Source organism: Salmo trutta, chromosome 15 (genome assembly GCF_901001165.1).
Source record: "Salmo trutta chromosome 15, fSalTru1.1, whole genome shotgun sequence".
Classification (NCBI taxonomy): domain Eukaryota; kingdom Metazoa; phylum Chordata; class Actinopteri; order Salmoniformes; family Salmonidae; genus Salmo; species Salmo trutta.
The window spans coordinates 9412022-9438669 of record NC_042971.1 but is presented as its reverse complement, the minus strand read 5'-3'; the positions used below and the strand labels follow the sequence as shown (position 1 = coordinate 9438669).

The window sequence follows — 26648 nt, the reverse complement described above, 5'->3', positions numbered from 1 at the left end:
CTTCAGCATCTTCACAAGGTCATTTGCTGTTGTTCTGGGATTGATTTGCACTTTTCGCACCAAAGTACATTCATCTCTAGGAGACAGAACGCATCTTCTTCCTGAGCGGTATGATGGCTGCGTGGTCCCATGGTGTTTATACTTGCGTACTATTGTTTGTACAGAGGAACGTGGTACCTTCAGGCATTTGGAAATTGCTCCCAAGGATGAACCAGACTTGTGGAGGTCTACAATTTATTTTCTGAGATCTTGGCTGATTTCTTTTGATTTTCCCATGATGTCAAGCAAAGAGGCACTGTGTTTGAAGTTAGGCCTTGAAATACATCCACAGGTACACCTCCAATTGACTCAAATTATGTCAATTAGCCTATCAGAAGTTTCTAAAGCCATGACATCATTTTCTGGAATTTTCCAAGCTGTTTAAAGGCACAGTCAAATTAGTGTATGTAAACTTCTGACCCACTGGAATTGTGATACAGTGAATTATAAGTGAAATAATCTGTCTGTAAACAATTGTTGGAAAAATTACTTGTGTCATGCACAAAGTAGATGTCCTAACCGACTTGCCAAAAGTATAGTTTGTTAACAAGAAATTTGTGGAGTGGTTGAAAAACGAGTTTTAATGACTCCAACCTAAGTGTGTGTAAACGTCCGACTTCAACTGTACTTCTGGTGTACCAAAATGCAATGATGCTGTCGGTCTGATTGAGGTGTTAGTGACAGACAGGATGAAATAGAAAAATCAAGGGAGGAATGTAGCAAGGAAGTCTTATTAAAAGAGGAGACTGTGGTCTTGCTACTATCACATGAAGTTGTATAGAGAGAGCGAAATATCTTTCTCATTATGAAGAAGTCTTCTGATGAGAGTGTTTTCCACAGCCAAGTAGGGACAAGCTCTTTATAAAGTCTGCAGGGATTAATCTCCACCAGGCAGGAGCAGGAGGGATTTACCAGGCTAAGAGCAAATGCCCCTCTTATTCAATGTCACCAAGTTCAGCACTATCCTGAGTCCCAGACCTGTTTGCTCTGTCTTGCCAACGCCACATGACAATGACATCAAATGAGTTGACAAAGACAGCACAAACACAACTGGGACTCGGGCTATAGTTGCCTGCCCTACGTGAATCTGACTTGAATCTGCTTTGGACCATCTAGCCACTGTGTTTATTCCCCCAAATGTTGTTCCTATTGGTCAAGGGCTTAGTGAGGATGAGCAATCAGAAAGAGAGGCAGAGAATTGGTGCACTGTCATGTCATCCGCGGATCTGCTTATCCTCCTAGAGCTGCTGCTGTGTGGGAGATGTAGAGGGCAGCTTTGTGAAGAAATTCAGTATTCTCCTCTCTCCACACACCTCTCTCTCTGCTCTCTCTCTTTCCATCTTCCTCCCACTCTTTCTGCCTTTCTCGACTCTACAGTATAAGCACATCTCACTTGAACATGTGCAACTTTATAATTTGTTATTCAATTAAATTCCTGATTTAAATGTTCTCCTCCACATGAGAGTTGAACCATTTCATTATGAAGTTGTTGCTAGTCTTTTAATTTGGTCTCTGAAATTTAAATCAATTTCTTTACCCCTCTTCACCAAACCCAAAGCCACTCAATCTTACTAACTGCATCATATTGGCATAAACTTATTGCACAAGTATTGATGGCCACTGCCTTTGTCCGACGTGTGCTACGGCTGCACCTGGGGATGTGAGTTGAGATGTTGTAAAAACAGTCTCTCTCTAGCCCAGAGACATAAGCTATGTTCGAATACCCATACTAACATACTGTATACTACATACTTAATGAGTATTTACTGCATACTATATACTATTAGTTAATTTTAGTATACTATAAACAAACAGTATGCTTTCAGTTGAGCGTTCTAGCTCTTCACATGTCTACCGGAAGTTGATGCTGTTGCTATGCAACCTCTTGGTAGCTAATTAGTCAGTGTTGTCAGATTGTCCGTTTCTAAATTCAGAGCGTTTTGCTCTTGGAGCGTACACTGGAAGCTCGGGCCGAGGAGTATGGTTGAATTTGAGCGTTCTGACCTTACAACGGCAGTCAAGCACCCAAGCTAATGTTGGCTAGCTTGTTAGCTACTTCCAGACATAAATGGGACCACTCTGATCATTTTACTCGCCCTCGCAGAGCTGGTTAGGCTGTTATCATGTTATCCAGAGCGTTGGTCACTGTAACTGTACTGCTGGAAACAATTTAATGACGCTTTTTTGCCGATGTTTACTGACACCGGCCATATTCAACGGGTGTTGAGCGCTAGTAAATTAATTGTTCTGCTCTCTGGTACACTTAGACGAGAGTCCTCTGAAATCGGAGTAGATAGCCAGAGCGAATTTACAAAAGCACCCGAATGTCCATTGAGAACGCACAATGTCTAAACCATTTAGCTAAGCTAAGAATGACGGGACTAGTCAAGTCAATAAACATTGGGTGGGTAGTTAGTTAGTTAGTTAGTTAGTTAGTTAGTTAGTTAGTTAGTTAGTTAGTTAGTTAGTTAGTTAGTTAGCCTATAGTTATTATACTGGCAAGTTTGATGTATAAGTAGCCAACTAATGTTAGGTAGCTAGCTAACGACATACCGGTACATACTGCTGTAATGATACTTGAATACTGATTCTTAACATTTGTCATAATTAGTTTAAAGTAATGAATTTGTATCCGCTCTCGTTGTACTTCGACTGCGTATTTTCTGCCATTTTCTTCAAATCTGGAAACGATGTGAAGCCACGCCCATTTCCTGAAGAATTGCATTATGGACCATAAAGTACGGAAATAGTGTCCTCTACATGTATACTTCATATTTTGTCGAATTTAGTACCACATCGGGGAACTTTTGGCATACTATATCCATACTATGACCAATAAGCATATTATAATAATCAATTCACATCACAAATAGTATGGTTACTGCGGTTAGTATGAGTATTCGAACACAGCTCTAGATTTTTTTTTATGTGTATCACTTCGCTTTGACAACACTGGCCTTGTCATTCATGCCATTAAAGCATTTTGAATTTGATTTCCCTGAGCCCCAAGCTAATGGAGACTCTTTCTTTCTCTCTCTCTGTCTCTCTTTCTCTCTCTCTTGCTTCTGTCTAATTACTTCAATCAGGCTGTTTAATCGAGGTGATTTGTCAGGGCTGGGCTGGCGAGACAGGAACAGGGAGCCAGTCTGTCTGATATACTGTATGCCCTAGTCAGTCACTGTGACTGTGTATGTTGAGGGCAATGGGGCTGGCAAAATGGCCCTCGACTCATTTAGCGTATCTATCGCTGCTGTTCTCTCTGTTCTCTACTGTATGGACACACACACACTCGCACACACACACAATCCACACTCAGTTTAACATTAATTTAAACAGATGTGTGTGTGTGTGTGTGTGTGTGTGTGTGTGTGTGTGTGTGTGTGTGTGTGTGTGTGTGTGTGTGTGTGTGTGTGTGTGTGTGTGTGTGTGTGTGTGTGTGTGTTAATCAGTGACATTTAACCCCCACAACAGCACTAATTAACAGACAGGATCAGAGATGTAAAGTTTGGCTGCTAGTCCACTAATAGCCCCTGAAAAAAAGTCAATACATCACCATTTATGCACATTGATTTTGAGTTTAGAATAGATTTTTACCACTCTAATGCAACTCAAAAAGCAATCTTGCATCTGAGAGACCCAGAAAGGACAGATTTCGTTGTGTTACGGAACTACACTGAATAATTCCCAGTAGGTATTTGTCTGTGAATGGGCTCTAGTTTACCATGAATACATTTAGATCGCCCTTTTTTAGAATAGAGGTGTACCCCTGCACATTGACTTGGCACCGGTACTCCTTGTATATAGCCTCGTTTTATTTTGTTACCATTTCCCCTCAAAAAACGTATTTTCTTGTTTCTTTCTTTCTTTTTGTCTCTGCATTGTTGGGAAAGGGCTCGAAAGCATTTCACAGTAAAGTCTACACCTGTTGTATTCGGCGCATGTGACAAATAACATTTTGATTGATCTTTGTGTAACCGGTGTGAAATGGCAGGATAGTTTGCGGTGCGCGCTAGTGGCATTTCAATCAGTGATGCCACTCACTCTGAGACCTTGAAGTAGTTGTTTCTCTTGCTCTGCAAGAGTTGCGGTTTTTGTGGAGCGATAGGTAACGATGATTCAAAGTCGAGGGTTCCTGTTTCGATCCCAGGTTGGGGCAAGGAGAGGGACAGAAGGAATACTGTTACATTTGCGTCTGAAATGAAGAGAGAAAAAAAATGATCAAAATGCATAACCTCTGCAGAGAGGCCTGGAATCTCAAACAAACATCTTCTGGTCAGAAGATCCACAGGTGATGCAGGGGTATTCTAGCCCCACAGCACATCAACCTCAACCCCAGTATTATTGTAAAACCACAGCTGTTACACGCACCGTTAAGCGTACGCCCACTGCCCATGGTTAGCCAATCCCCTCAGACAATCCCGCAGGGTAGACCAATCGGGGAGAACCGAGGTGTCTGACTTTAGGCTTGGCTGCGCCATAAATCCATGTGAGAGGAGTCCAGAGAGGAAGGAGACTGTCGTGTATATTCTACACAGGGACACTTGAAGTCAATCTTAAATGAATCGTTGTATATTAACAGCAAGCTTGAGAGGTCACAGTCAAATTTAGATGCATAAAGTACCGGTCTGGTGTGAGCTCCACCAGGGCAGTCCCGTTAGTTCTCTTATATACTGCTTACACAGACAAGTTACATTTGCATGATTTAGCTTATTCATCATTAAAGTTTGGTTCATGCATGTGACCGACTAATACGTCACGAGGCTTCTTCTCTCCAAGCTGAGATCTTGAAACTGAGATATCCTTTCATTCTCAAAACAAGGTTCTGTGCGTACTGCCAAATTGCAGATACTGATGGTGAGGATTCGTTCAATCAGTCACTTGCATGAAGACAGAAATTGGTTATTAGAAAAGCACAAACATAACATTTTCCATCACAAGACGGTGGTGGAGGAGGAGGCCAGGAGGGTGAGGAAGAGGAGACAAGGGGAGGAATAGGAGAAGAGAGGAGGAGGAGGAGGACATTACAGTACACTATAACTATCCGTTCCACAGAGCTCTTATAGCTTGCGGTTGTGAGTCTGACACCTTATTTATGTCTTTACACTAGCTGTCAGTAAACAGAGCGGGTGTAAAGCGTTAATATATCTCAGCCTGCTATCATCAGGACAGTGAAGTGTGAAGGAAGGAGAGTGCCTAAAGCCAAGCATTTTGTTTTGGTGTGTGAGTGCACAATACGATCCTATTCTATTTTAAAGCTTTTCACCCTCTCCCTCTTTTTATAGCACTGTCAAGGCACGGAAGGGTAGAACACAATGTAGAACCCACACCCAGACATAGTATATACAGTGAGGGAAAAAAAGTCTTTGATCCCCTGCTGATTTTGTACGTTTGCCCAACTGACAAAGAAAGGATCAGTCTATAATTTTAATGGTAGGTTTATTTGAACAGTGAGAGACAGAATAACAACAACAAAATCCAGAAAAACGCATGTCAGAAATGTTATAAATTGATTTGCATTTTAATGCGGGAAATAAGTATTTGACCCCCTCTCAATCAGAAAGATTTCTGGCTCCCAGGTGTCTTTTATACAGGTAACGATCTGAGATTAGGAGCACACTCTTAAAGGGAGTGCTCCTAATCTCAGTTTGTTACCTGTATAAAAGACACCTGTCCACAGAAGCAAACAATTCTGGGATCTTTTATTTCAGCAATTTTTTTTATTTCACCTTATTTAACCAGGTAGGCCAGTTGAGAACAAGTTCTCATTTACAACTGCGACCTGGCCAAGATAAAGCAAAGCAGTGCGACAAAAAACAACAACACAGAGTTACACATAAACAAACGTACAGTCAATAACACAACACAATCGCAAAGAAAAATAGAAAAATCTATGTACAGTGTGTGCAAATGTAGAAGAGTAGGGAGGTAGGCAATAAATAGGCCATAGAGGCGAAATCATTACAATTTAGCATTAATATTGGAGTGACAGACGTGCAGATGATGATGTGCAAGTAGAGATACTGGGGTGCAAAAGAGCAAGAGGGTAAGTAATAATATGGGGATGAGGTAGTTGGGTGTGCTATTTTCAGATTGGCAGGTACAGTGATGGCAGTTACAGGTACAGTGATCGGTAAGCTGCTCTGACTGCTGATGCTTAAAGTTAGAGAGGGAGATATACAGTGGGGGAAAAAAGTATTTGATCCCCTGCTGATTTTGTACATTTGCCCACTGACAAAGAAAGGATCAGTCTATAATTTTAATGGTAGGTTTATTTGAAAAGTGAGAGACAGAATAACAACAAAAATATCCAGAAAAACGCATGTCAGAAATGTTATAAATTGATTTGCATTTTAATGAGGGAAATAAGTATTTGACCCCCTCTCAATCAGAAAGATTTCTGGCTCCCAGGTGTCTTTTATACAGGTAACGAGCTGAGATTAGGAGCACACTCTTAAAGGGAGTGCTCCTAACCGCAGCTTGTTACCTGTAAAAAAGACACCTGTCCACAGAAACAATCAATCAATCAGATTCCAAACTCTCCACCATGGCCAAGACCAAAGAGCTCTCCAAGGATGTCAGGGACAAGATTGTAGACCTACACAAGGCTGGAATGGGCTACAATACCATCGCCAAGCAGCTTGGTGAGAAGGTGACAACAGTTGGTGCGATTATTTGCAAATGGAAGAAACACAAAAGAACTGTCAATCCCCCCTGGGTTGGGGCTCCATGCAAGATCTCACCTCGTGGAGTTGCAATGATCATGAGAACGGTGAGGAATCAGCCCAGAACTACACGGGAGGATCTTGTCAATGATCTCAAGGCAGCTGGGACCATAGTCACCAAGAAAACAATTGGTAACACACTACGCCATGAAGGACTGAAATCCTGCAGCACCCACAAGGTCCCCCTGCTCAAGAATACATATACATGCCCGTCTGAAGTTTGCCAATGAACATCTGAATGATTCAGAGGACAACTGGGTGAAAGTGTTGTGGTCAGATGAGACCAAAATGGAGTTCTTTGGCATCAACTCAACTCACCGTGTTTGGAGGAGGAGGAATGCTGCCTATGACCCCAAGAACACCATCCCCTCCGTCAAACATGGAGGTGGAAACATTATGCTTTGGGGGTGTTTTTCTACTAAGGGGACAGGACAACTTCACCACATCAAAGGGGCAAGGAACGGGGCCATGTACCGTCTAATCTTGGGTGAAAACCTCCTTCCCTCAGCCAGGGCATTGAAAATGGGTCGTGGATGGGTATTCCAGCATGACAATGACCCAAAACACACGGCCAAGGCAACAAAGGAGTGGCTCAAGAAGAAGCACATTAAGGTCCTGGAGTGGCCTAGCCAGTCTCCAGACCTTAATCCCATAGAAAATCTGTGGAGGGAGCTGAAGGTTCAAGTTGCCAAACATCAGCCTCAAAACCTTAACGACTTGGAGAAGATCTGCAAAGAGGAGTGGGACAAAATCCCTCCTGAGATGTGTGCAAACCTGGTGGCCAACTGGTGGCCAACTACAAGAAACGTCAAGAAACGTGACCTCTGTGATTGCCAACAAGGGTTTTGCCACTAAGTACTAAGTCATGTTTTGCAGAGGGGTCAAATACTTATTTCCCTCATTAAAATGCAAATCAATTTATAACATTGTTGACATGCGTTTTTCTGGATTTTTTGGTTATTCTGTCTCTCGCTGTTCAAATAAACCTACCATTAAAATTATAGACTGATAATTTCTTTGTCAGTGGGCAAACATACAAAATCAGTAGGGGATCAAATACTTTTTTCCCTCACTGTATGTCTAGTGACTACAGTGATGCACACAAACACAGTAAAGTAACATTACGTATGGTGATGGGGCCTGCCTCATGCATGGAAAGATATGAATATAAAGTGAGTTGAGTTCTTTGCCACTCTGTTGTGATTGTGATGTGGCTGACAAGCCCTGCTAGGCTGAGAAATTACTAGAGATTGCTATAGAGCAGGGAATGACTGGTGTCTCACACACGCACACGCACACGCACACGCACACACACACGCACACACACACACACACACACACACACACACACACACACACACACACACACACACACTACAGTAGAGCAGGGAGTGACTAGTGGTGGTGTCACACTGGGCTGTCTCTGTTCTGTACTGTCAGACCTCCTAGACCACTACCTTAATCTCCTGTCCCTAGCCGCGGTACTGATATCGCTGGGCAATTCTGGGATAAATAGACACAGCACCTACACAGCTTTCTGGTCTGGTTCAGACTACTGCTATTATTTTCACTATTTATTGGGATTGGTGCCGTGACTGACTGGCAATGAACAAAGAGAGTCTCTTTTACTGAGTGGGAATGTGTTTCAGAGGCACCGACCACCAGTGGACAACTCCCCCAGTGTGTTCAGTTCAGCAGCTTTTGAATGTGTTTCAGCACCGACCACCAGTGGACAGCTCCCGCAGTGTGTTCAGTTCAGCAGCTTCTGAATGTGTTTCAGCACCGACCACCAGTGGACAGCTCACGCAGTATGTTCAGTTCAGCAGCTTTTGCTACATCTACAGAGAAAGATAGTGCCATTGAAACAACTGATAGAGAGAGCATGTTGTAAAATGCTAAGTAGCAGATTGACAAATTCTAAAATACAAGATATTGAACAAAAGGAATCATAAAGGGGGTCGTCCTTGATTCCTTCCACAGCTCTCTCTGCATTTGACCTTGAGTTGTGTTCTAAATAGCTCCTCTGTGATGCTCGCTGAACAGTTTTCCTTCTCAGAGACTGTGTGCTCTGTGTTCTTCTGGCAGTCCTCCAATAGAACTAACTGGCAGGGAGTCATGACTCCCATCCAGAACTGTACAATCTGTGTGTGGACATTGGAGCGGTTGTCAGTGGTAATGTCTGAACGGGTTTGTTACAAAGCTACGCTGAGAAATAGAGCTTGTTTTCCACCCACATACAAATACAGTATATCTAGTACTGCATTAGTTAACATAGCCACAAAACATACATTCAATAGGCAATTATCCCACTCTGGTTCTTCTAACATAAAGTATACGTATATACCACAGAGATCCTATTAAATTAGTAATATGTCAATCTGGGCTTCACCACATCGATCCTATTAAATTACTAATATGTCAATCTATGAGTTTTACCACAGAGATCCTATTAAATTACTAATATGTCAATCTGAGTTTCACCACAGAGATCCTATTAAATTACTAATATGTCAATCTATGAGTTTCACCACAGAGATCCTTTTAAATTACTAAAATGTTAACCTGAGTTTCACCACAGAGATCCTATTAAATTACTAATGTGTCAATCTATGAGTTTTACCACAGTGATCCTATTAAATTCCTAATATGTCAATCTGAGTTTCACCACAGAGATCCTATTAAATTACTATGAGTTTCACCCGCACATGATGGTGACCCACAGGATTCTAGCCAATGCTGATAACGTTGAGAAATTGGCTAACAGGATTGAGTGTATTGATGTGTTGTGTACCACTGGGGTTTAAAGTGAGCTCCACCCCTATTTCTGCTGTCAGAATAAAACATGGTATGTAGAAAGGGGCATCAAGGAATGACTCTGGGGAATTGGTGATCTAGCAAAGTGAATCATCTGACACATGCGCAGGCCACACGCACGCATGCCCACACACAGCGAATCATCTCTCTCTCACGTGTGTACACACACACAAACACAGGGGCCGGAAGAAAGGACTAGGGAGATTTTAAGTTGAGCTGGCACAGCAAATCACCTGCATGTCCTTTCCCCAGTTGTGTCGTGTATCAATTAAGCCATACTAAGGGAAACGCATTCCACTACATATGGTTTCTGGCCAGCCATCTTATCCCCTTCTGGTCAAGCTGTACATTTATGCCCCACGTTTGGAGATGACGTGGCGTTACACACGCACCAGCGCCCGTTGTGACAGATGGCGATAAGCCTTGCTGCTCTCTCTGATAGGACGGGAAACGTGTGATATTGAAAATGACTAGCCGTGTGTGTGTGTGTGTGTGTGTGTGTGTGTGTGTGTGTGTGTGTGTGTGTGTGTGTGTGTGTGATGCTGTTGCTCTCTGTGCCTGGCTATATTCTCCATCTCCTGTCTGCACCGTGTCTTAGTCACTAAGACTTAGTGGTTCCCATATTTTGCCTTTGCCATGACAGTTAGCCATCACTCCTCCTCACTGCCTTGCAAATATATCTTTGAGTCCTGCCCTGTCTGCTCTGTTCCACCGAGTAAATCAACCGTGTGTGTGTGTGTGTGTGTGTGTGTGTGTGTGTGTGTGTGTGTGTGTGTGTGTGTGTATTAATATCCTCATGGGTACCAGAAGTCCTCACAAGGATAGTACAACAAGGTAAATTCTCGCTCGTGGTGGTATTTCCCACATCCCCACGAGGACAAAAGCTATTTTAAGCTTACAGGTTAGGTTTAGGGTTAGAGAAAATATGATTTTGAATTGAAATCCATTTTAGGTCCCCTCAAGGATAGTTAAACATATGCTGTGTGCATGCTTGCGTGTGTGTCTGCGACTGTGTGTGTCTCTGTGTGTGCCTTGAGTGTGTTGTTGGTCTACTCCCACTGAGTGTGTGTTCTCTCCTGTAGGTACTCTGAGGAGGAGATCAGGCAGAAGGTCGGCACCTTCAGACAGATGCTGATGGAGAAAGAGGGGGTAATCACCAGAGAGGGAGCACACACACGCCCACCGTAAGTCATACTCTCCTCCGTATCGCTCTGTTGCTCTCTCTTTCTCTCTATATCTGTCTCTCTCTCTGTCTCTCTCTCTCTGTCTCTCTCCCTCCTTTCAGGCTGTATCACAACCAGCCATGATTGGGAGTCCCATAGGGCGGCGCACAATTGGCCCAGCGTCGTCCGGGTTTGGCCGGTGTAGGCCGTCATTTTAAATAAGAATTTGTTCTTAACTGACTTGCCTCAAATAAAGGTTAAAATATATATACAGTTGAAGTCGGAAGTTTACATACACTTAGGTTGGAGTCATTAAAACTCGTTTTTCAACCACTCCACAAATTTCTTGTTAACAAACTATACTTTTGGCAAGTCGGTTAGGACATCTACTTTGTGCATGACAAGTCATTTTTCCAACAATTGTTTACAGACAGATTATTTCAATTATAATTCACAGTTTCACAATTCCAATGGGTCAGAAGTTTACATACACTAAGTTGACTGTGCCTTTAAATAGCTTGGAAAATTCCAGAAAATTTGAGTCAATTGAGTCAATTGGAGGTGTACCTGTGGATGTATTTCAAGGCCTACCTTCAAACTCAATGCTTCTTTGCTTGACATCATGGGAAAATCAAAAGAAATCAGCCAAGACCTCAGAAAAAAATGGTAGACCTCCACAAGTCTGGTTCATCCTTGAGAGCAATTTCCAAACACCTGAAGGTACCACGTTCATCTGTACAAACAATAGTACGCAAGTATAAACACCATGGGACCAGGCAGCTGTCATACCGCTCAGGAAGGAGACGCGTTCTGTCTCCTAGAGATGAATGTACTTTGGTGCGAAAAGTGCAAATCAATCCCAGAACAACAGCAAAGGACCTTGTGAAGATGCTGGAGGAAACAGGTACAAAACTATCTATATCCACAGTAAAACGAGTTCTATATCGACATAACATGAAAGGCCGCTCACCGCCATAAAAAATCCAGACTACGTTTTGCAACTGCACATGAGGACAAAGATTGTACTTTTTGGAGAAATGTCCTCTGGTCTGATGAAACAAAAATAGAACTGTTTGGCCATAATGACCATCGTTATGTTTGGAGGAAAAAGGGGGAGGCTTGCAAGCCAAAGAACACCATTCCAACCGTGAAGCACGGGGGTGGCAGCATCATGTTGTGGGGGTGCTTTGCTGCAGGAGGGGCTGGTGCTCTTCACAAAATAGATGGCATCATGAGGAAAGAAAATGATGTGGATATATTGAAGCTACATCTCAAGACATCAGTCAGGAAGTTAAAGCTTGGTCACAAGCTGTATGTAAACTTCTGACTCACTGGGAATGTGATGAAAGAAATTAAAGGCTGAAATAAATAATTCTCTCAACTATTATTCTGGCATTTCACATTCTTAAAATAAAGTGGTGATCCTAACTGGCCTAAGACAGGGAATTTTTACTTGGACTTAATGTCATGAATTGTGAAAAACTGAGTTTAAATGTATTTGGCTAAGATGTATGTAAACTTCCGACTTCAACTGTATATATATTTATATATATATATATATATATATATATATATATATATATGTATGTATGTATGTATGTATGTATGTATGTATGTATGTATGTATGTATGTATGTATGTATGTATGTATGTATATATATATATATAATTCACACACGCTAACCCACTTCATATCGCTACGTGTATTTTCAGTTACATTTTCCCTCTGCCCCTTCCTTATGCCCCAAGCATCAATTGAAATAGAATATGAGCATAGCCAGAAGGTTATCACTGAGCACCCTTCCTATTTTATAGGCCTATCAGATCAGGTTCTCCAGTCCTGTCGTCCCATCTCAGAGCTAATGATGTGTAATGTTTCTGATGCCCCGTATCATCACAGAGGGCTGACTAATGACTGTCTCTCCCTGGCATGCATTGTCACCTTGGCTGTGACCTGACGTTTGCCTATGCATCAATTCTGAGAGAGAGAGAGAGAGAGAGAGATAGAGATGAATTTGGCCCTGTTCCTGAGGCATAGACATAATTCTCCCTTCTGCAGCATTCAGAGCTCAGGAAAGCCTTGGTGTGGAAAATTGAGACAGGAGGGTAGCAATTAGCAAAAGAGTTCGCTCCTTTGAGCCAAGTTTACTGACTCTCGCTGTTTCTCACACACACAAACGCACATTTTAGTCATTTAGCAGAAGCTCTTATCCGGAGTGAGTGCGTACATTTTCATATTTGTTTGTACTCATCCCCTGTGGGAATCAAACCCACAACCCTGGCGTTGGAAGTGCCATGATCTACCAACTGAGCCACACGGGACCAAAACACACACACACATTTTGAATAAGTGTCTTGGAGACAGAGTTTTTGGTCAGTTATCATTTTCCAGCCATAATATAAATTAAATCCGGAGGTACTTTATAACTTCCTCCTGTGGTTTCCATGGGGATAAGGAGCAGTAGTCGCAGTTTGCTTGTCTGTTGTTTCATGCAGGACCATCAGAATGCTACTGCTCCCATAGGCAATAATGTCTGCTTTGCATTGACCAATCATGATCAGACCTCAGCAAAAAGCCTTCCTCGTTAGTGATTCTGACCAGGAAGAACACACACAGATTCTGCAGAACAAGCAATAACCACCACCACTTGACAGTCTTTATCCCTACTGCCAAGTGTTCCTCGTATTTCAGTTCCACCATTGATTTCAGTCTGAGCTCAGGGGATTCTCTCTCTCTCTCTCTCTCTCTCTCTCTCGCTCTCTCTCGCTCTCTCTCTCACTCTTTCTCTCTCTTTTGTATGTAACGTGCAAAATCTATATACTCTTATATATGTTTGTCATATTTTTGCTCTTGTAAAGAGAATAGGAAATGCAGATTTTGTTGGTGTTGGGCAAGGCTATGTATGTTTGTGCACATGGAAGTCAGTGATTTATCTTTACTGTAGGTTAATGAGGTAATACAAATGTGATGTGACTGCAATGTGACAAGTTATTAGGCCCTTAGTTGACTAAAATGGCCCAGACAATAACTAGATGAAATCATTAATTAAATGCCAAAAATGTGACTAAGACTTAATACTATTTTAGTCAAATGACTAAGACTAGACTAAAAACTAAAGGAGTGCCAAAATTCACATCGCTTCAGAGACCCTAAAATGGTTCCCCTATGCCAGGGGTGTCAAACTCCAAGGAGGGCAGAGTGTCTGTGAGTTTTGGGGTTTTCCTTTCAATTAAGACCTACACAAACACGTGAGGGGAGTTCCTTACTATGCTGAACAAAAATGTAAAAGCAATTTAAATAAATTCATTAGGCCCTAATCTATGGATTTTACATGACTGGGCAGGGGTGCAGCCAGTCTCCCACTGGGGTAGCCAGGCCCAGCCAATCAGAATATGATTTTGCTCACAAAAGGGCTTTATTACTGACATAAATGCTCCTCAGATTCATCAGCTGTCAGAGTGGCTGGTCTCAGACAATCCCGCAGGTGAAGAAGCCAGATGTGGAGGTCCTGGGCTGGTGTGGTTACACGGGGTCTGCGGTTGTGAGGCCGGTTGGACGTACTGCCAAATTCGCTAAAACGACGTTGGAGGCAGCTTATGGTAGAGAAATTAACATGAAATGATCTGGCAACAGCTCTGGTGGACATTCTTGCAGTCAGCATGCCAATTGCACGCTCTCTCAACTTGAGACATCTGTGGCATTGTGTTATGTGACAAAACGGCACATTTTATTGTCCCCAGTACAAGGTGCACCTGTGTAATGATCAGGCTGTTTAATCAGCTTCTGTCAGGTGGAGGGATTATTTTGGCAAAGGAGAAATGCTCACTAACAGAGATGTAAAGCTTTTTGTGTGAATGGAACATTTCTGGGATCTTTTATTTCAGCTCATTTTTTTATTTCACCTTATTTAACCAGGTAGGCCAGTTGAGAACAAGTTCTCATTTACAACTGCGACCTGGCCAAGATAAAGCAAAGCAGTGCGACAAAAAACAACAACACAGAGTTACACATAAACAAACGTACAGTCAATAACACAATAGAAAAGAAAAAAATCTATGTACAGTGTGTGCAAATGTAGAAGAGTAGGGAGGTAGGCAATAAATAGGCCATAGAGGCGAAATCATTACACGGGAGGATCTTGTCAATGATCTCAAGGCAGCTGGGACCATAGTCACCAAGAAAACAATTGGTAACACACTACTCCATGAAGGACTGAAATCCTGCAGCGCCCGCAAGGTCCCCCTGCTCAAGAATACATATACACGCCCGTCTGAAGTTTGCCAATGAACATCTGAATGACTCAGAGGACAACTGGTGAAAGTGTTGTGGTCAGATGAGACCAAAATGGAGCTCTTTGACATCAACTCAACTCGCCGTGTTTGGAGGAGGAGGAATGCTGCCTATGACCCCAAGAACACCATCTCAACCGTCAAACATGGAGGTGGAAACATTATGCTTTGGGGGTGTTTTTCTGCTAAGGGGACAGGACAACTTCACCGCATCAAAGGGACGATGGACGGGGACATGTACTGTCAATTCTTGGGTGAGAACCTCCTTCCCTCAGCCAGGGCATTGAAAATGGGTCGTGGATGGGTATTCCAGCATGACAATGACCCAAAACACACGGCCAAGGCAACAAAGGAGTGTCTCAAGAAGAAGCACATTAAGGTCCTGGAGTGGCCTAGCCAGTCTCCAGACCTTAATCCCATAGAAAATCTGTGGAGGGAGCTGAAGGTTCGAGTTGCCAAACGTCAGCCTCGAAACCTTAATGACTTGGAGAAGATCTGTAAAGAGGAGTGGGACAAAATCCCTCCTGAGATGTGTGCAAACCTGGTGGCCAACTACAAGAAACGTCTGACCTCTGTGATTGCCAACAAGGGTTTTGCCACCAAGTACTAAGTCATGTTTTGCAGAGGGGTCAAATACTTATTTCCCTCGTTAAAATGCAAATCATTTTATAACATTTTTGACATGCGTTTTTCTGGATTTTTTTGTTGTTATTCTGTCTCTCACTGTTCAAATAAACCTACTATTAAAATTATAGACTGATCATATCTGTGTAAGTGGGCAAACGTACAAAATCAGCAGGGGATCAAATACTTTTTCCCCCACTGTAAGACTCCAGCTTCAGAGATTTTTGCAATTCGTTCCAGTCAGAACTGGAAGGATAGGCGGCCAAAAGGAAGTGTTGGCTTTGGGGATGACCAGTGCAATGTACCTGCTGGAGCGCATGCTACGGGTAGATGTTGCAATCGGTAGGATAGTCAGTTTTATGGTTGTATGTTTGGCAGCATGAGTGAAGGGGGCTTTGTTGCGAAATAGGAAGCCAATTCTAGATTTAATTTTGGATTGGAGATGCTTAATGTGAGTCTGGAAGGAGAGTTTACAGTCTAACCAGACACCTAGGTGTTTGTAGTTGTCCACATATTCTAGGTCAGAACCGTCCAGAGTAGTGATGCTAGTCGGGCGGGAGGGTGCGGGCAGCAATTGGTTTTACTAGCATCAAAAGCAGTTGGAGGCCACGGAAAGAGTGTTGTATGGAGTTGAAGCTCGTTTGGAGGTTTGTTAGCACAGTATCCAAAGAAGGGCCAGAGGTATACAGAATGTTAACCTCTACATCACCAGAGGAACAGAGGAGGAGTAGGATAAGAGTACGGCTAAAGGCTAAAAGAACTGGTCGTCTAGTGCATTTGGAATGGTGAGAAAAAGGAGCAGATTTCTGGGCGTGGAAGAATAGATTCAAGGCATAATGTACAGACAAGGGTATGGTAGGATGTGAATACAGTTGGAAGGAAAGCCTAGGCATTGAGTGACGATGAGAGAGGTTTTGTCTCTAGAGGCACCATTTAAGCCAAGTGAGGTCACCGCATGTGTGGGAGGTGGAACAAAAGGGCTAGCTAAGACATATTGAGCAGGGCTGGAGGCTCTACAGTGAAATAAGACAAAAATCACTAACCAAAACAGCAATAGACAAGGCATTAGGGAAAGGCATGTGTAGCCGAGTGATTATAGGGTCCAGTGAGTAGCTAGGCGAGCTGGAGGCACGGTGATTCAGACTGCTAGCAGGTTAGCAGATGGACCTCAGGGGGACGTGGCAACGGGAGAGCCTTTTGAAACCCCCTCGGATGGTTACGTCGGCAGACCAGTCGTGATGGATTGGCGGGGCTCCGTGTCGGCAGCAAAGGGTCCAGGCCAATTGGCAAAAGAGGTATTGAAGCCCAGGAATTGTCTGATGGTTCTCTTCGCCTAGCCGGGAGATGGGCCTTGCTCGAGGCTAGCTCCAGGCTAACTGGTGCTTGCTTCGGGACAGAGACCTTAGCCAGGAGTAGCCACTCGGATAGCAGCTAGCTAGCTGCAATGATCCGGAGTAAAGGTAGCTTGCAGTAGGAGCTTGTGGTAAGAATCCAGAGATGTGGTAGAGAAAAGCAGTCCGATATGCTCTGGGTTGATATCGCGATGTGCAGACTGGCAGAAGTTGACCGCACTTAGGCTGGCAGATGTCCGAGTTAACGGTGATGACCGCTAGCAGTGGCTAACTGACTACTAACTAGTAGCTAGTTAGCTGGCAATCTTCTGAAGGGGGTTCCGGTTCTAAAGTATAAAAAATAGCAGATCCATACCACATTGGGTGAGGCGGGTTGCAGGAGAGCATGATCAGTCCGTAGATGGAAATTGAGATTAAAAATGTTACAAATATATACGAACTATACACGAAGAAAAACGATATATACACAGGACGGGACAAGACAATCAGAACAGACATCCCACTGCTACGCCATCTTGGAAATGGGGACCAACACCTAAAACCTGGGACCAACACTTTATATGTTGCATTTATATTTTTGTTCAGTATAATTAGTGACCTTAATTCATCATACAAGAGTGGAGCGAAAACCCGCGGACACTCAGCCCTCTGTGGAATGAGTTTGACACCCCTGCCCTATGGCATCGTTCTCAAGAACCTTATTTGGTTCCAACTTGCACCTTTATTTTTAATTGTACATTGAAAACCCAGAGCATCCATCCCCATTCTTCTTAACTCTGATGTTGAACCCCAACACTACTTAGTACTTACAGCTGTCTTGTCTATTTCCATCTCCTTCGTCTTTCAAGGGAGTTCTTGTTTTCACTGATTTGAAATCTCTTCAGATGATTTCAGGCTGAAAATTATCATACCTCTCTAACTAAATTAGACCAGGGCATGCATCTATCTCTAAGGTGTGCATGTGGTTATTTAATATTTGTCTGTTATGCGCTACACTATTGTGTTCAGTGGTGCTCAGACAATTAACAGGTTTGCTGTCCTCCTCTCCCAAACGAACAGCTACGACAGGAACCGCCTCCCCCTTCATTGCAAAAAATGACACATGTTTTATTGTCACATACACAGGATAGGTGCAGGAAAATGTGTTGTTTTACAGGGTCAGCCATAGTGGTAGGGTTAAGTGCCTTGTTCGAGGGCACATTGACTGATTTTTCACCTTGTCGGCTCAGGTATTCAAACCAGCGACCTTTCAGTTACTGTCCCAATGCTCTAACTGCCAGGCTACCTGCCGCCTCAACCCCTCACACACAAACAATTGTGACAAGATTATTAATAAGAAAGATTCAAACATGTTTCAACTCTTAAATGTTATGGAATGTTGCTATATGTTCCCGCTTTATAGCTTATGTAATAGCCTAACATGAAAGAATTGATAGGTCAATTACTTTTTTACATTTACCTAATTAATGTAGACCCAATAAACAATGTTATAATGTGGTTAATGTGTTTATATACAGGCATTATAAACCCCACCTTGACAGATGATAAACAATGCAGGGGTCCTGTTAGTACAGTGGATTTTATACTGTGGAGTTAATTCCCTTAAGGCAGCTGTTTGGAATTGAATGAATCAGACGTTAACACGTTGTTGTTATAAATAAACTTGGTTGAATGGTAATCTTTTAAAATGTTCACGCGTTCACACATTCAATGGTTCATTTATGGCATTCATCACCCCTCATATGCGTGCGTGTGTGTTCCATGTGCCCTCCTCTCTCTGTGTGGGTGTACTGTTCATGGCCAGATGAGATGGATCAGCAGAGGGCAGGCCAGGAAGGGAAAGGGATGGGGGATTAGGGGGGGTAGGAGTGCAACACAGCCATCTGCATGTGTGAGAGGGAGAGATAGTGTGAGATGGAGAGATGTGTTAACTCTAGGATGAAGAGATGTTAACAGTCACATTTTAAGGTCAGATTTTTGTTATTTTATTTGTGCTCCGACAAGAACATTTGGACTCGGATAAGTAAAAGATTTGTGTTAGAACAAATGATTTTGTATCACAGAATGTTTAGAAAATAGGGTTAATTTTCGGAGTCGTTCTGAGCCGCATGCAGCTGCAGTGTTCCTCAGTTCTTGTCATTCTTACCACACATACACCCAATTCCTGGTCCCTGGTCTCCCATTGGCTGCTTCCAGTGACCTATCACCTGTGTTTTCCCTGTAGGGTCAAACACATGGTCCATGGAGAGCATGGTGAGGAGCAGACCGACCCAGCCCTGGCTAAAGGTTACCAGGAGGACGCAGACTGGCATGGAGACTACTACGATAAAGACGGTTATAGGTATGGAACAACCACACGTATTCTCACTCATACACACACACGTATAGTACACACACATTTATATTTGCATGTACGCACGCATGCACACACACAAAAACACAATCACACACACACACACACTCGCTGACCAATAACTGAGAATGGTCTTGGAGAGGATGGCTGCCGTTTTACGTGCTCCTAAACAACTGTGCTATCTTATTAGTTTTTTCACATGTTTGTAACTTATTTTTTACTTATTTTGTACATGTTGTTGCTGCTACCGTCTCTTATGACCGAAAATAACTTCTGGACATCAGAACAGCGATTACTCACCTCGAACTGGACAAAGATTTTTTCTTTAACGAGTCCGACGCAATGAATATACTGCTTTCTTGAGAACTGGCCATAAGCAAGCAAGAAAATGCTCATCCAGAAGTGGCGCTCCTAGTGGCCGGGGACTTTAATGCATGCAAACTTAAATCCGTTTGACCTCATTTCTACCAGCATGTCACATGTGCAACCAGAGGGAAAAAAACTCTAGACCACCTTTACTCCACACACAGAGATGCATACAAAGCTCTCCCCCGCCCTTCATTTGGCAAATCTGACCATAATTCTATCCTCCTGATTCCTGCCTACAAGCAAAAATTCAAGCAGGAAGTACTAGTGACTCGCTCAATACGGAAGTGGTCAGATGATGCAGATGCTACGCTACAGGACTGTTTGGCTAGCACAGACTGGAATATGTTCCGTGATTCATCCAATGGCATTGAGGAGTATACCACCTCAGTCATCGACTTCATCAATAAGTGCATTGATGACATCGTCCCCACAGTGACCATACGTACATATCCCAACCAGAAGCCATGGATTACAGACAACATCCGCATCGAGCTAAAGGCTAGAGCTTCCGCTTTCAAGGAGTGGGATACTAATCCTGACGCTTGTAAGAAATCCCGCTACACCCTCAGACAAACCATCAAACAGGCAAAGCATCAATACAGGATTAAGATCGAATCCTACTACACCAGCTCTGACGATTGTCGGATGTGGCAGGGCTTGAAAACTATTACGGACTACAAAGGGAAACCCAGCCGTGAGCTGCCCAGAGACGCGAGCCTACCAGATGTGCTAAATGCCTTTTATGCTAGCTTCGAGGCAAGCAACACTGAAACATGCATGGGAGCACCAGCTGTTCCAGACGACTGTGTGATAACGCTCTCGGTAGGCGATGTGAGCAAGACCATTAAACAGGTCAACATTTACAAAGCCACGGGGCCAGACAGATTACCAGGACGTGTAGGCAAAGCATGCGCAGACCAACTGGCAAGTGTCTTCACTGACATTTTCAACCACTCCCTCTCCCTGTTTTAAATACCTACAGGTTTCAAGCAGACCAACATAGTCCCTGTGCCCAAGGAAGCGAAGGTAACCTGCCTAAATGATTACTGCCCCGTAGCACTCAGGTCGATACCCATGAAGTGCTTTGAAAGGCTGGTCATGGCTCACATCAACAGCATCATCCCGGATACCCTAGACCCACTCCAATTCGCATACCGCCCCAACAGATCCACAGATGACGCAATCTCAATCGCGCTCCACACTGCCCTTTCCCACCTGGACAAAAGGAACATCTATGTGAGAATGCTGTTCATTGACTACAGCTCAGCGTTCAACACCATAGTGCCCACAAAGCTCATCACTACGCTAAGGACCCTAGGACTAAACACCTCCCTCTGCAACTGGATCCTGGACTCCCTGACGGGCCGCCCCCAGGTGGTAAGGTTAGGCAACAACACGTCTGCCACGCTGATCCACAACACAGGGGCCCTCAGGGGTGTGTGCTTAGTCCCCTCCTGTACTCCCTGTTCACCCTCGACTCCGTGGCCAAGCACAACTCCAACACCATCAATAAGTTTGCTGATGACATAACGGGCCCCCATTAACAAGCGACGGGGCTGTAGTGGAGCCGGTCGAGAGTTTCAAGTTCCTTGGTGTCCACATAACCATCAAACTATCATGGTCCAAACACATCAAGACAGTCGTGAAGAGGGCACGACAACACCTTTACCCCCTCAGGAGACTGAAAAGATTTGGCATAGGTCCCCAGATCCTCAAAAGGTTCTACAGCTGCACCATCGAGCGCATCCTGACCAGTTGTGTCACCGCCTGGTATGGCAACTGCTCGGCATCTGACCGCAAGGCGCTACAGAGGGTTGTGCGTACGACCCAGTACATCACTGGGGCCAAGCTTCCTGCCATCCAGGACCTATATACTTGGCGGTGTCAGAGGAAAGCCCCAAAAAATGTCAAAGACTCCAGTCACCCAAGTCATAGACTTTTCTCTCTGCTACCGCACTTCAAGCGGAGCACCAAGTCTAGAACCAAAAGGCTCCTCAACAGCTTCTACCCCCAAGCCATAAGACTGTAGAACAATTAATCAAATGCCCACCCGGAATATTTACATTGACCCCCCCCATTTGTTTTTACACTACTGCTACTCATTGTTTATTATCTATGCATAGTCACTTTACCCCTACATGTACAAATTACCTCGACTAACCGGTACCCTCGTACGTTGACTCGGTACCGGTACCCACTGTATATAGCCTCGTTATTGTTATTTTATTGTGTTACTTTTTATTATGTTTTACTTTAGTTTATTTGGTAAATATTTTCTTAACACTTTCTTCAACTGCATTGTTGGTTAAGGGCTTGTAAGTAAGCATTTCACGGTGAGGTCTACACCTGTTGTATTCAGTGCATATGACAAATAAAGTTTGATTTGATATGGTACCATTTTAGCCGAGCCGGTGAAATGTACCCCCATTTACGTTTTGGGTCATGGCTTCCCCTATGTTGTGTCTACATGGCCCCAAAACAGCTTAAAATGTTTGTATTTGTTTTGCGAACACATTTACTCAACTACCAAACAGTATGGCCTTTTGTTTATGGTTGCAAAAATTTGGAAAAAACGGCAACATTTGCAGTAAAATTTAGATATTTTCACTTTCAAAGGGTTGTATTAAATACAATGTTCCCTTTTACACTCTAAAAAAGCTATATGCGTTTTCCCTAAAGTCTACTGATTACAATAATACATATGATATTATTTACTGTGTCACTTTTAAGAAATGTCAGGAAGCCTGCCCCATACACCACTCCTACACAGCACATGTGTGCCACAGATAGGGGAGCGGAGGTGGGAGGCCTGCCAGTACAGGAGCTTACCTCCAAGCCCTCCGGAGAGGATGTAGTCCATGCTGTCAGCAATTAAGGTCTGCGGTACACACACACACACACACACACACACACACACACACACACACACACACACACACACATGCACGCGCATAGACAGACACAAGTACAGACAAAGCACGCACGCACACACACTACCCACCTCTTGAGATGGAAATTCAATCAGCCTTTATGTCATCCTCTCCATGTGGCCTTTACCGTTTCATATACACTAAATATACAAAAGTATGTGGACACTCCTTCAAATTAGTGGATGTGACTATTTCAGCTACACCCGTTGTTGATAGGTGTATAAAATTGAGCACACCGCCATGCAATCTCCATAGACAAACATTGGCCAACATCATTGCCCGACCTCACTAATGCTCTTGTGGCTGAATGGAAGCTAGTCCCTGAAATGTTCCAACATCTAGTGTAAAGCCTTCCCAGAAGTGGAGGCTGTTATATCAGCAAAGGAGAGACCAACTCCACTTTAATGCCCATGATTTTGGAATGAGATGTTTGACGAGCAGGTGTCCACATACTTTTGGTTATGTAGTGTATATGCAGATTAGATAGATATCAGTTGAAGAGGGCTCTTCAGACCAAGTGCCATAGCCTTCAGAATGCACCCCCACACAAAAACACACACAAACACACACACACACACATACATACACACGCTCAGTACAGGGAATTCTGACATACACTACACTACATTGTTGTTTGTCTTTTGAAGTATAGCCAATACACCATGGATTCATTAGAATGTATTATCGGAATTACATTTTCCCAGAAATTAATAATTGTATGCCAGATTGCCAGAGGCAGTACGAAGTGGTACGCTCCCATGCACTTGCATGCACAGTATGGATTGTCGCATCACTCAGAGGAAATTAAGCTTGCTCGCCTGGAGAAAATCTTGCCTGTAGCTGATCAATTTATTTGTGACTGAAGATTACTGTAATGACGAACGCTTGTATGTTTCACTCACTGAACACCCTCCCCTCCAACTCTCTCATTTCTCTTTTTTTCTCATTCTTTCTCTCTCTCTCGTTCTCTCTCCCTCTCTCACTCTGCCTGGCTACTACAGAATGAAGAGGAAATCTAGCAGCTCTCCATCTCCTCGACCAAAGAAGAGGAAGAAAAAGAAATCTGGACGCAGAAGGAGTCGGTCAGTGGCCTCACTAGATGTAGAACTATTCTTCCTCAGTGATGAGATATGCATTATGCTGTTGTTACATTGCATTTGAATCATTGCATATGTATTGTGTGTGTATTCCCTTTAAACACGAAGATGGGCAGGGCCATGGACACCGACGTGATGGTAGATACAGATTGGAATTGAAAAAGAGTAAGACAGCTCCCTGATTTTCCTCAAGGTCATCAAGGGAATGAGAGAGATTGGTCTGGATGACAGACAGAGAGACAGAGGCAGTGCTACAGATGAAAGCGAGAGACCGACTGTAGGGAGAGAAGGACACAGGTGAATAGAGACGTACGACACATAGAAATCTCTGGCCGCTCTCAAGGAGAACTGGCAAAGCTACAAGAGGAAATGTAACGATGAAATGTAAAGAATAGAATGGAGGACTGGGTTCATTGTTTGCTTTGACAGTACAGACAATTCTCTGAAGAAATAATGTATGAGTGGCCCTGCTATATCATTAATAGTGGCAAGGTTGGAGGTGTGCTTTGCTACGTTTTCTTAACAATCTTTCAATTCCTTCTGGATAAGCTTTATTGTGTAGGACTGCTCTTCTTTCGCTCTCTTCATCGCTCTCTCTCTCTCTTTCTCTCTCTGAGATCTCTCTCTCTCCCCATGTCTCCTCCAGGTTCGACAGCTCCTCTCCCTCCCGCAGAGAGAAGAAGAAGAAAAGTGGAAAGGAACACAAGCGAGACAGGTGTGTATGTATGTGCATGCACTTTTCATGAACATTCATCCTCTAGGTTACTCATAGAATGTGAGCATACCCTGATACTTTTCAGCCGGTTTGCGTAACATGGTGCTCAGCATAACTATCACAGAAAAAGGAGCACTCAGTACTGTACTTTCACTACTCACTTTCCTATAGGCCCAAATAGTATAGGAACCACAAATAAGCTATGTTTTCTAGAAAACAACAGACTATATATGACCGACCTGCTGTCTTATGTAGCAACATTTGAAAATGTGTTTATTACATTGGATAAAAGCAGAGACACAGATCTGCAAAATGGTATATCATACACTGCATTTGAGGAACAATGGGAAAGTCATTCTGCTTTCAAAGTAGATAAACTTGTAACCTCACTTTTGAGAAAATGGCCCTTGAATGTTTTAGTAAACATACTGGAGAGCTCTTCTTTGTCTACACCCATTCAGCATCGTTCACACCCTCTTAAGCCTTAGCCCCACCCGCCTACAGATTCACATGTGAGGCCATGTACTAAACAACCAAAGATTTCAAGACTAAAAGCTGGTTTATACTACATATATCGACAGATGTCGCAGTGATATCATGAACATTATATTGTCGTCCGACATCAAACTTGTCATTGTCGTTATGAAAAAGTATAAACACGAAAACTACAGACTGCATGACATCAGCAGCCTGGTGGTCCAAAATAGCATCACCAGTTGTCACGTTCTGACCAGTAAAGGGGTCATTTGTTATTGTAGTTTGGTCAGGACGTGGCAGGGGGGTATTTGTTTATGTGGTTCGGGGTGTGTGTTTATGTAGAGGGGTGTTTGTTTAGAGTTTCCGGGGGTTTGGTCTATGTTCTATGTTAGTGTATTTCTATGTTCAGTCTAGTCTATCTATTTCTATGTTTAGTTTATTGGGATTGGGCCTTCAATTGGAGGCAGCTGTTCCTCGTTGCCTCTGATTGAAGGTCCTATGTATAGGGGTGTGTTTGTTATGGGAATTGTGGGAGGTTGTTTGTGCACTGCTATGTTTAGCCTGCATTACTGTTTAGCTGTCATTCGTTTTTTTTGTTTTGTTTTTGTATAGTGTGCGTCATAAAATAAAGATGAGCATTCACGTACCCGCTGCATTTTGGTCCACTTCCTACGACGGCCGTTACACTAGTATATTTTAACACCAATGAACCCACCCGTTTAAAAATGAATTCAGTATATGTCAATCTAGCAAACCAGGCAACTAAAATCAACTTTCTAAACAATGGTTTGGTTTGTTTCTAGCTTGATAGCTAGCTAGCGAGCTAATGTTAAGTTAGCTGGCTAGCCATTTCAAATAATGACCATATCATATAGCTGAACAACGTCTTCACTTTAGCTCATTTGTCTTCATTATTACAGGAAAATAAATTCACAACAAGATCATCATTTACAAGTTAATAGCAAGCCAATTGAAGAAAATAGCTTACGGTTGTGAGTGTGATGAAATAAAAGCAAGTCATTCTACTAGAGAATTTTAGAACTTGGACACTGTCTCGGTGGCCTAACGTTATGTCCTAATTTGACTTTGGTGCAGGTCTTGTTCTTCACATTACCGTCTCTGGTAAACACATACTATATCAATTAAAATCAACATTTATTTGTCACATGCACAGGATACAGAAGGTGTAGTGAAATGGTTACTTGCATAGTGCAGTATTTTGTTTAGACATGTAGCTAGCTACATGGGTGTCTAGTGTTGGTGGCGGCTCTGGTGCAGGACGAAGAACCTTCTCATTCCGCGGATCCTCCAGCATCGGAGGCGGTTCTGGTGCGGAACGAAGAACCCTCTCATCCTGCGGATCCGTCAGCATTGGAGGCGGCTCTGGTGCAGGACAACAAACCCACTCATCCTGCGAATCCACCAGCATCGGTGGAGGCTCTGGACTGCCGACCGTCGCTGGAGGCTCTGGACTGCCGACCGTCCCTGGAGGCTCCGGACTGCCGACCGTCCCTGGAGGTTCCGGACTGCGGACCGTCTCAGGAGGTTCCGGACTGTGGACCGTCTCAGGAGGTTCCGGAATGTGAACTGTCTCAGGAGGTTCCGGAACGTGAACTGTCTCAGGAGGTTCCGGACTGTGGACCGTCTCTGGAGGTTCCGGACTGTGAAATGTCGCCAGAGGCTCCGGACAGGGGACCGTTGCT

At 43.5% G+C, this 26648-nt stretch overlaps 1 protein-coding gene across 2 annotated transcripts in view; it reads left to right on the top strand.

Annotated features, from left to right (window-relative positions):
* Positions 1–26648, top strand: part of LOC115148439 (serine/arginine repetitive matrix protein 3) — a 157585-nt gene that overhangs the window by 108420 nt on the left and 22517 nt on the right. For both annotated transcript variants that reach the window (XM_029690330.1, XM_029690329.1), the window contains exons 3-6: positions 10658–10759; positions 19229–19345; positions 23658–23738; positions 24400–24468. In XM_029690330.1, coding sequence (XP_029546190.1) covers positions 10658–10759; positions 19229–19345; positions 23658–23738; positions 24400–24468 — 369 coding nt within the window. The remainder of the gene's footprint in view (positions 1–10657; positions 10760–19228; positions 19346–23657; positions 23739–24399; positions 24469–26648) is intronic.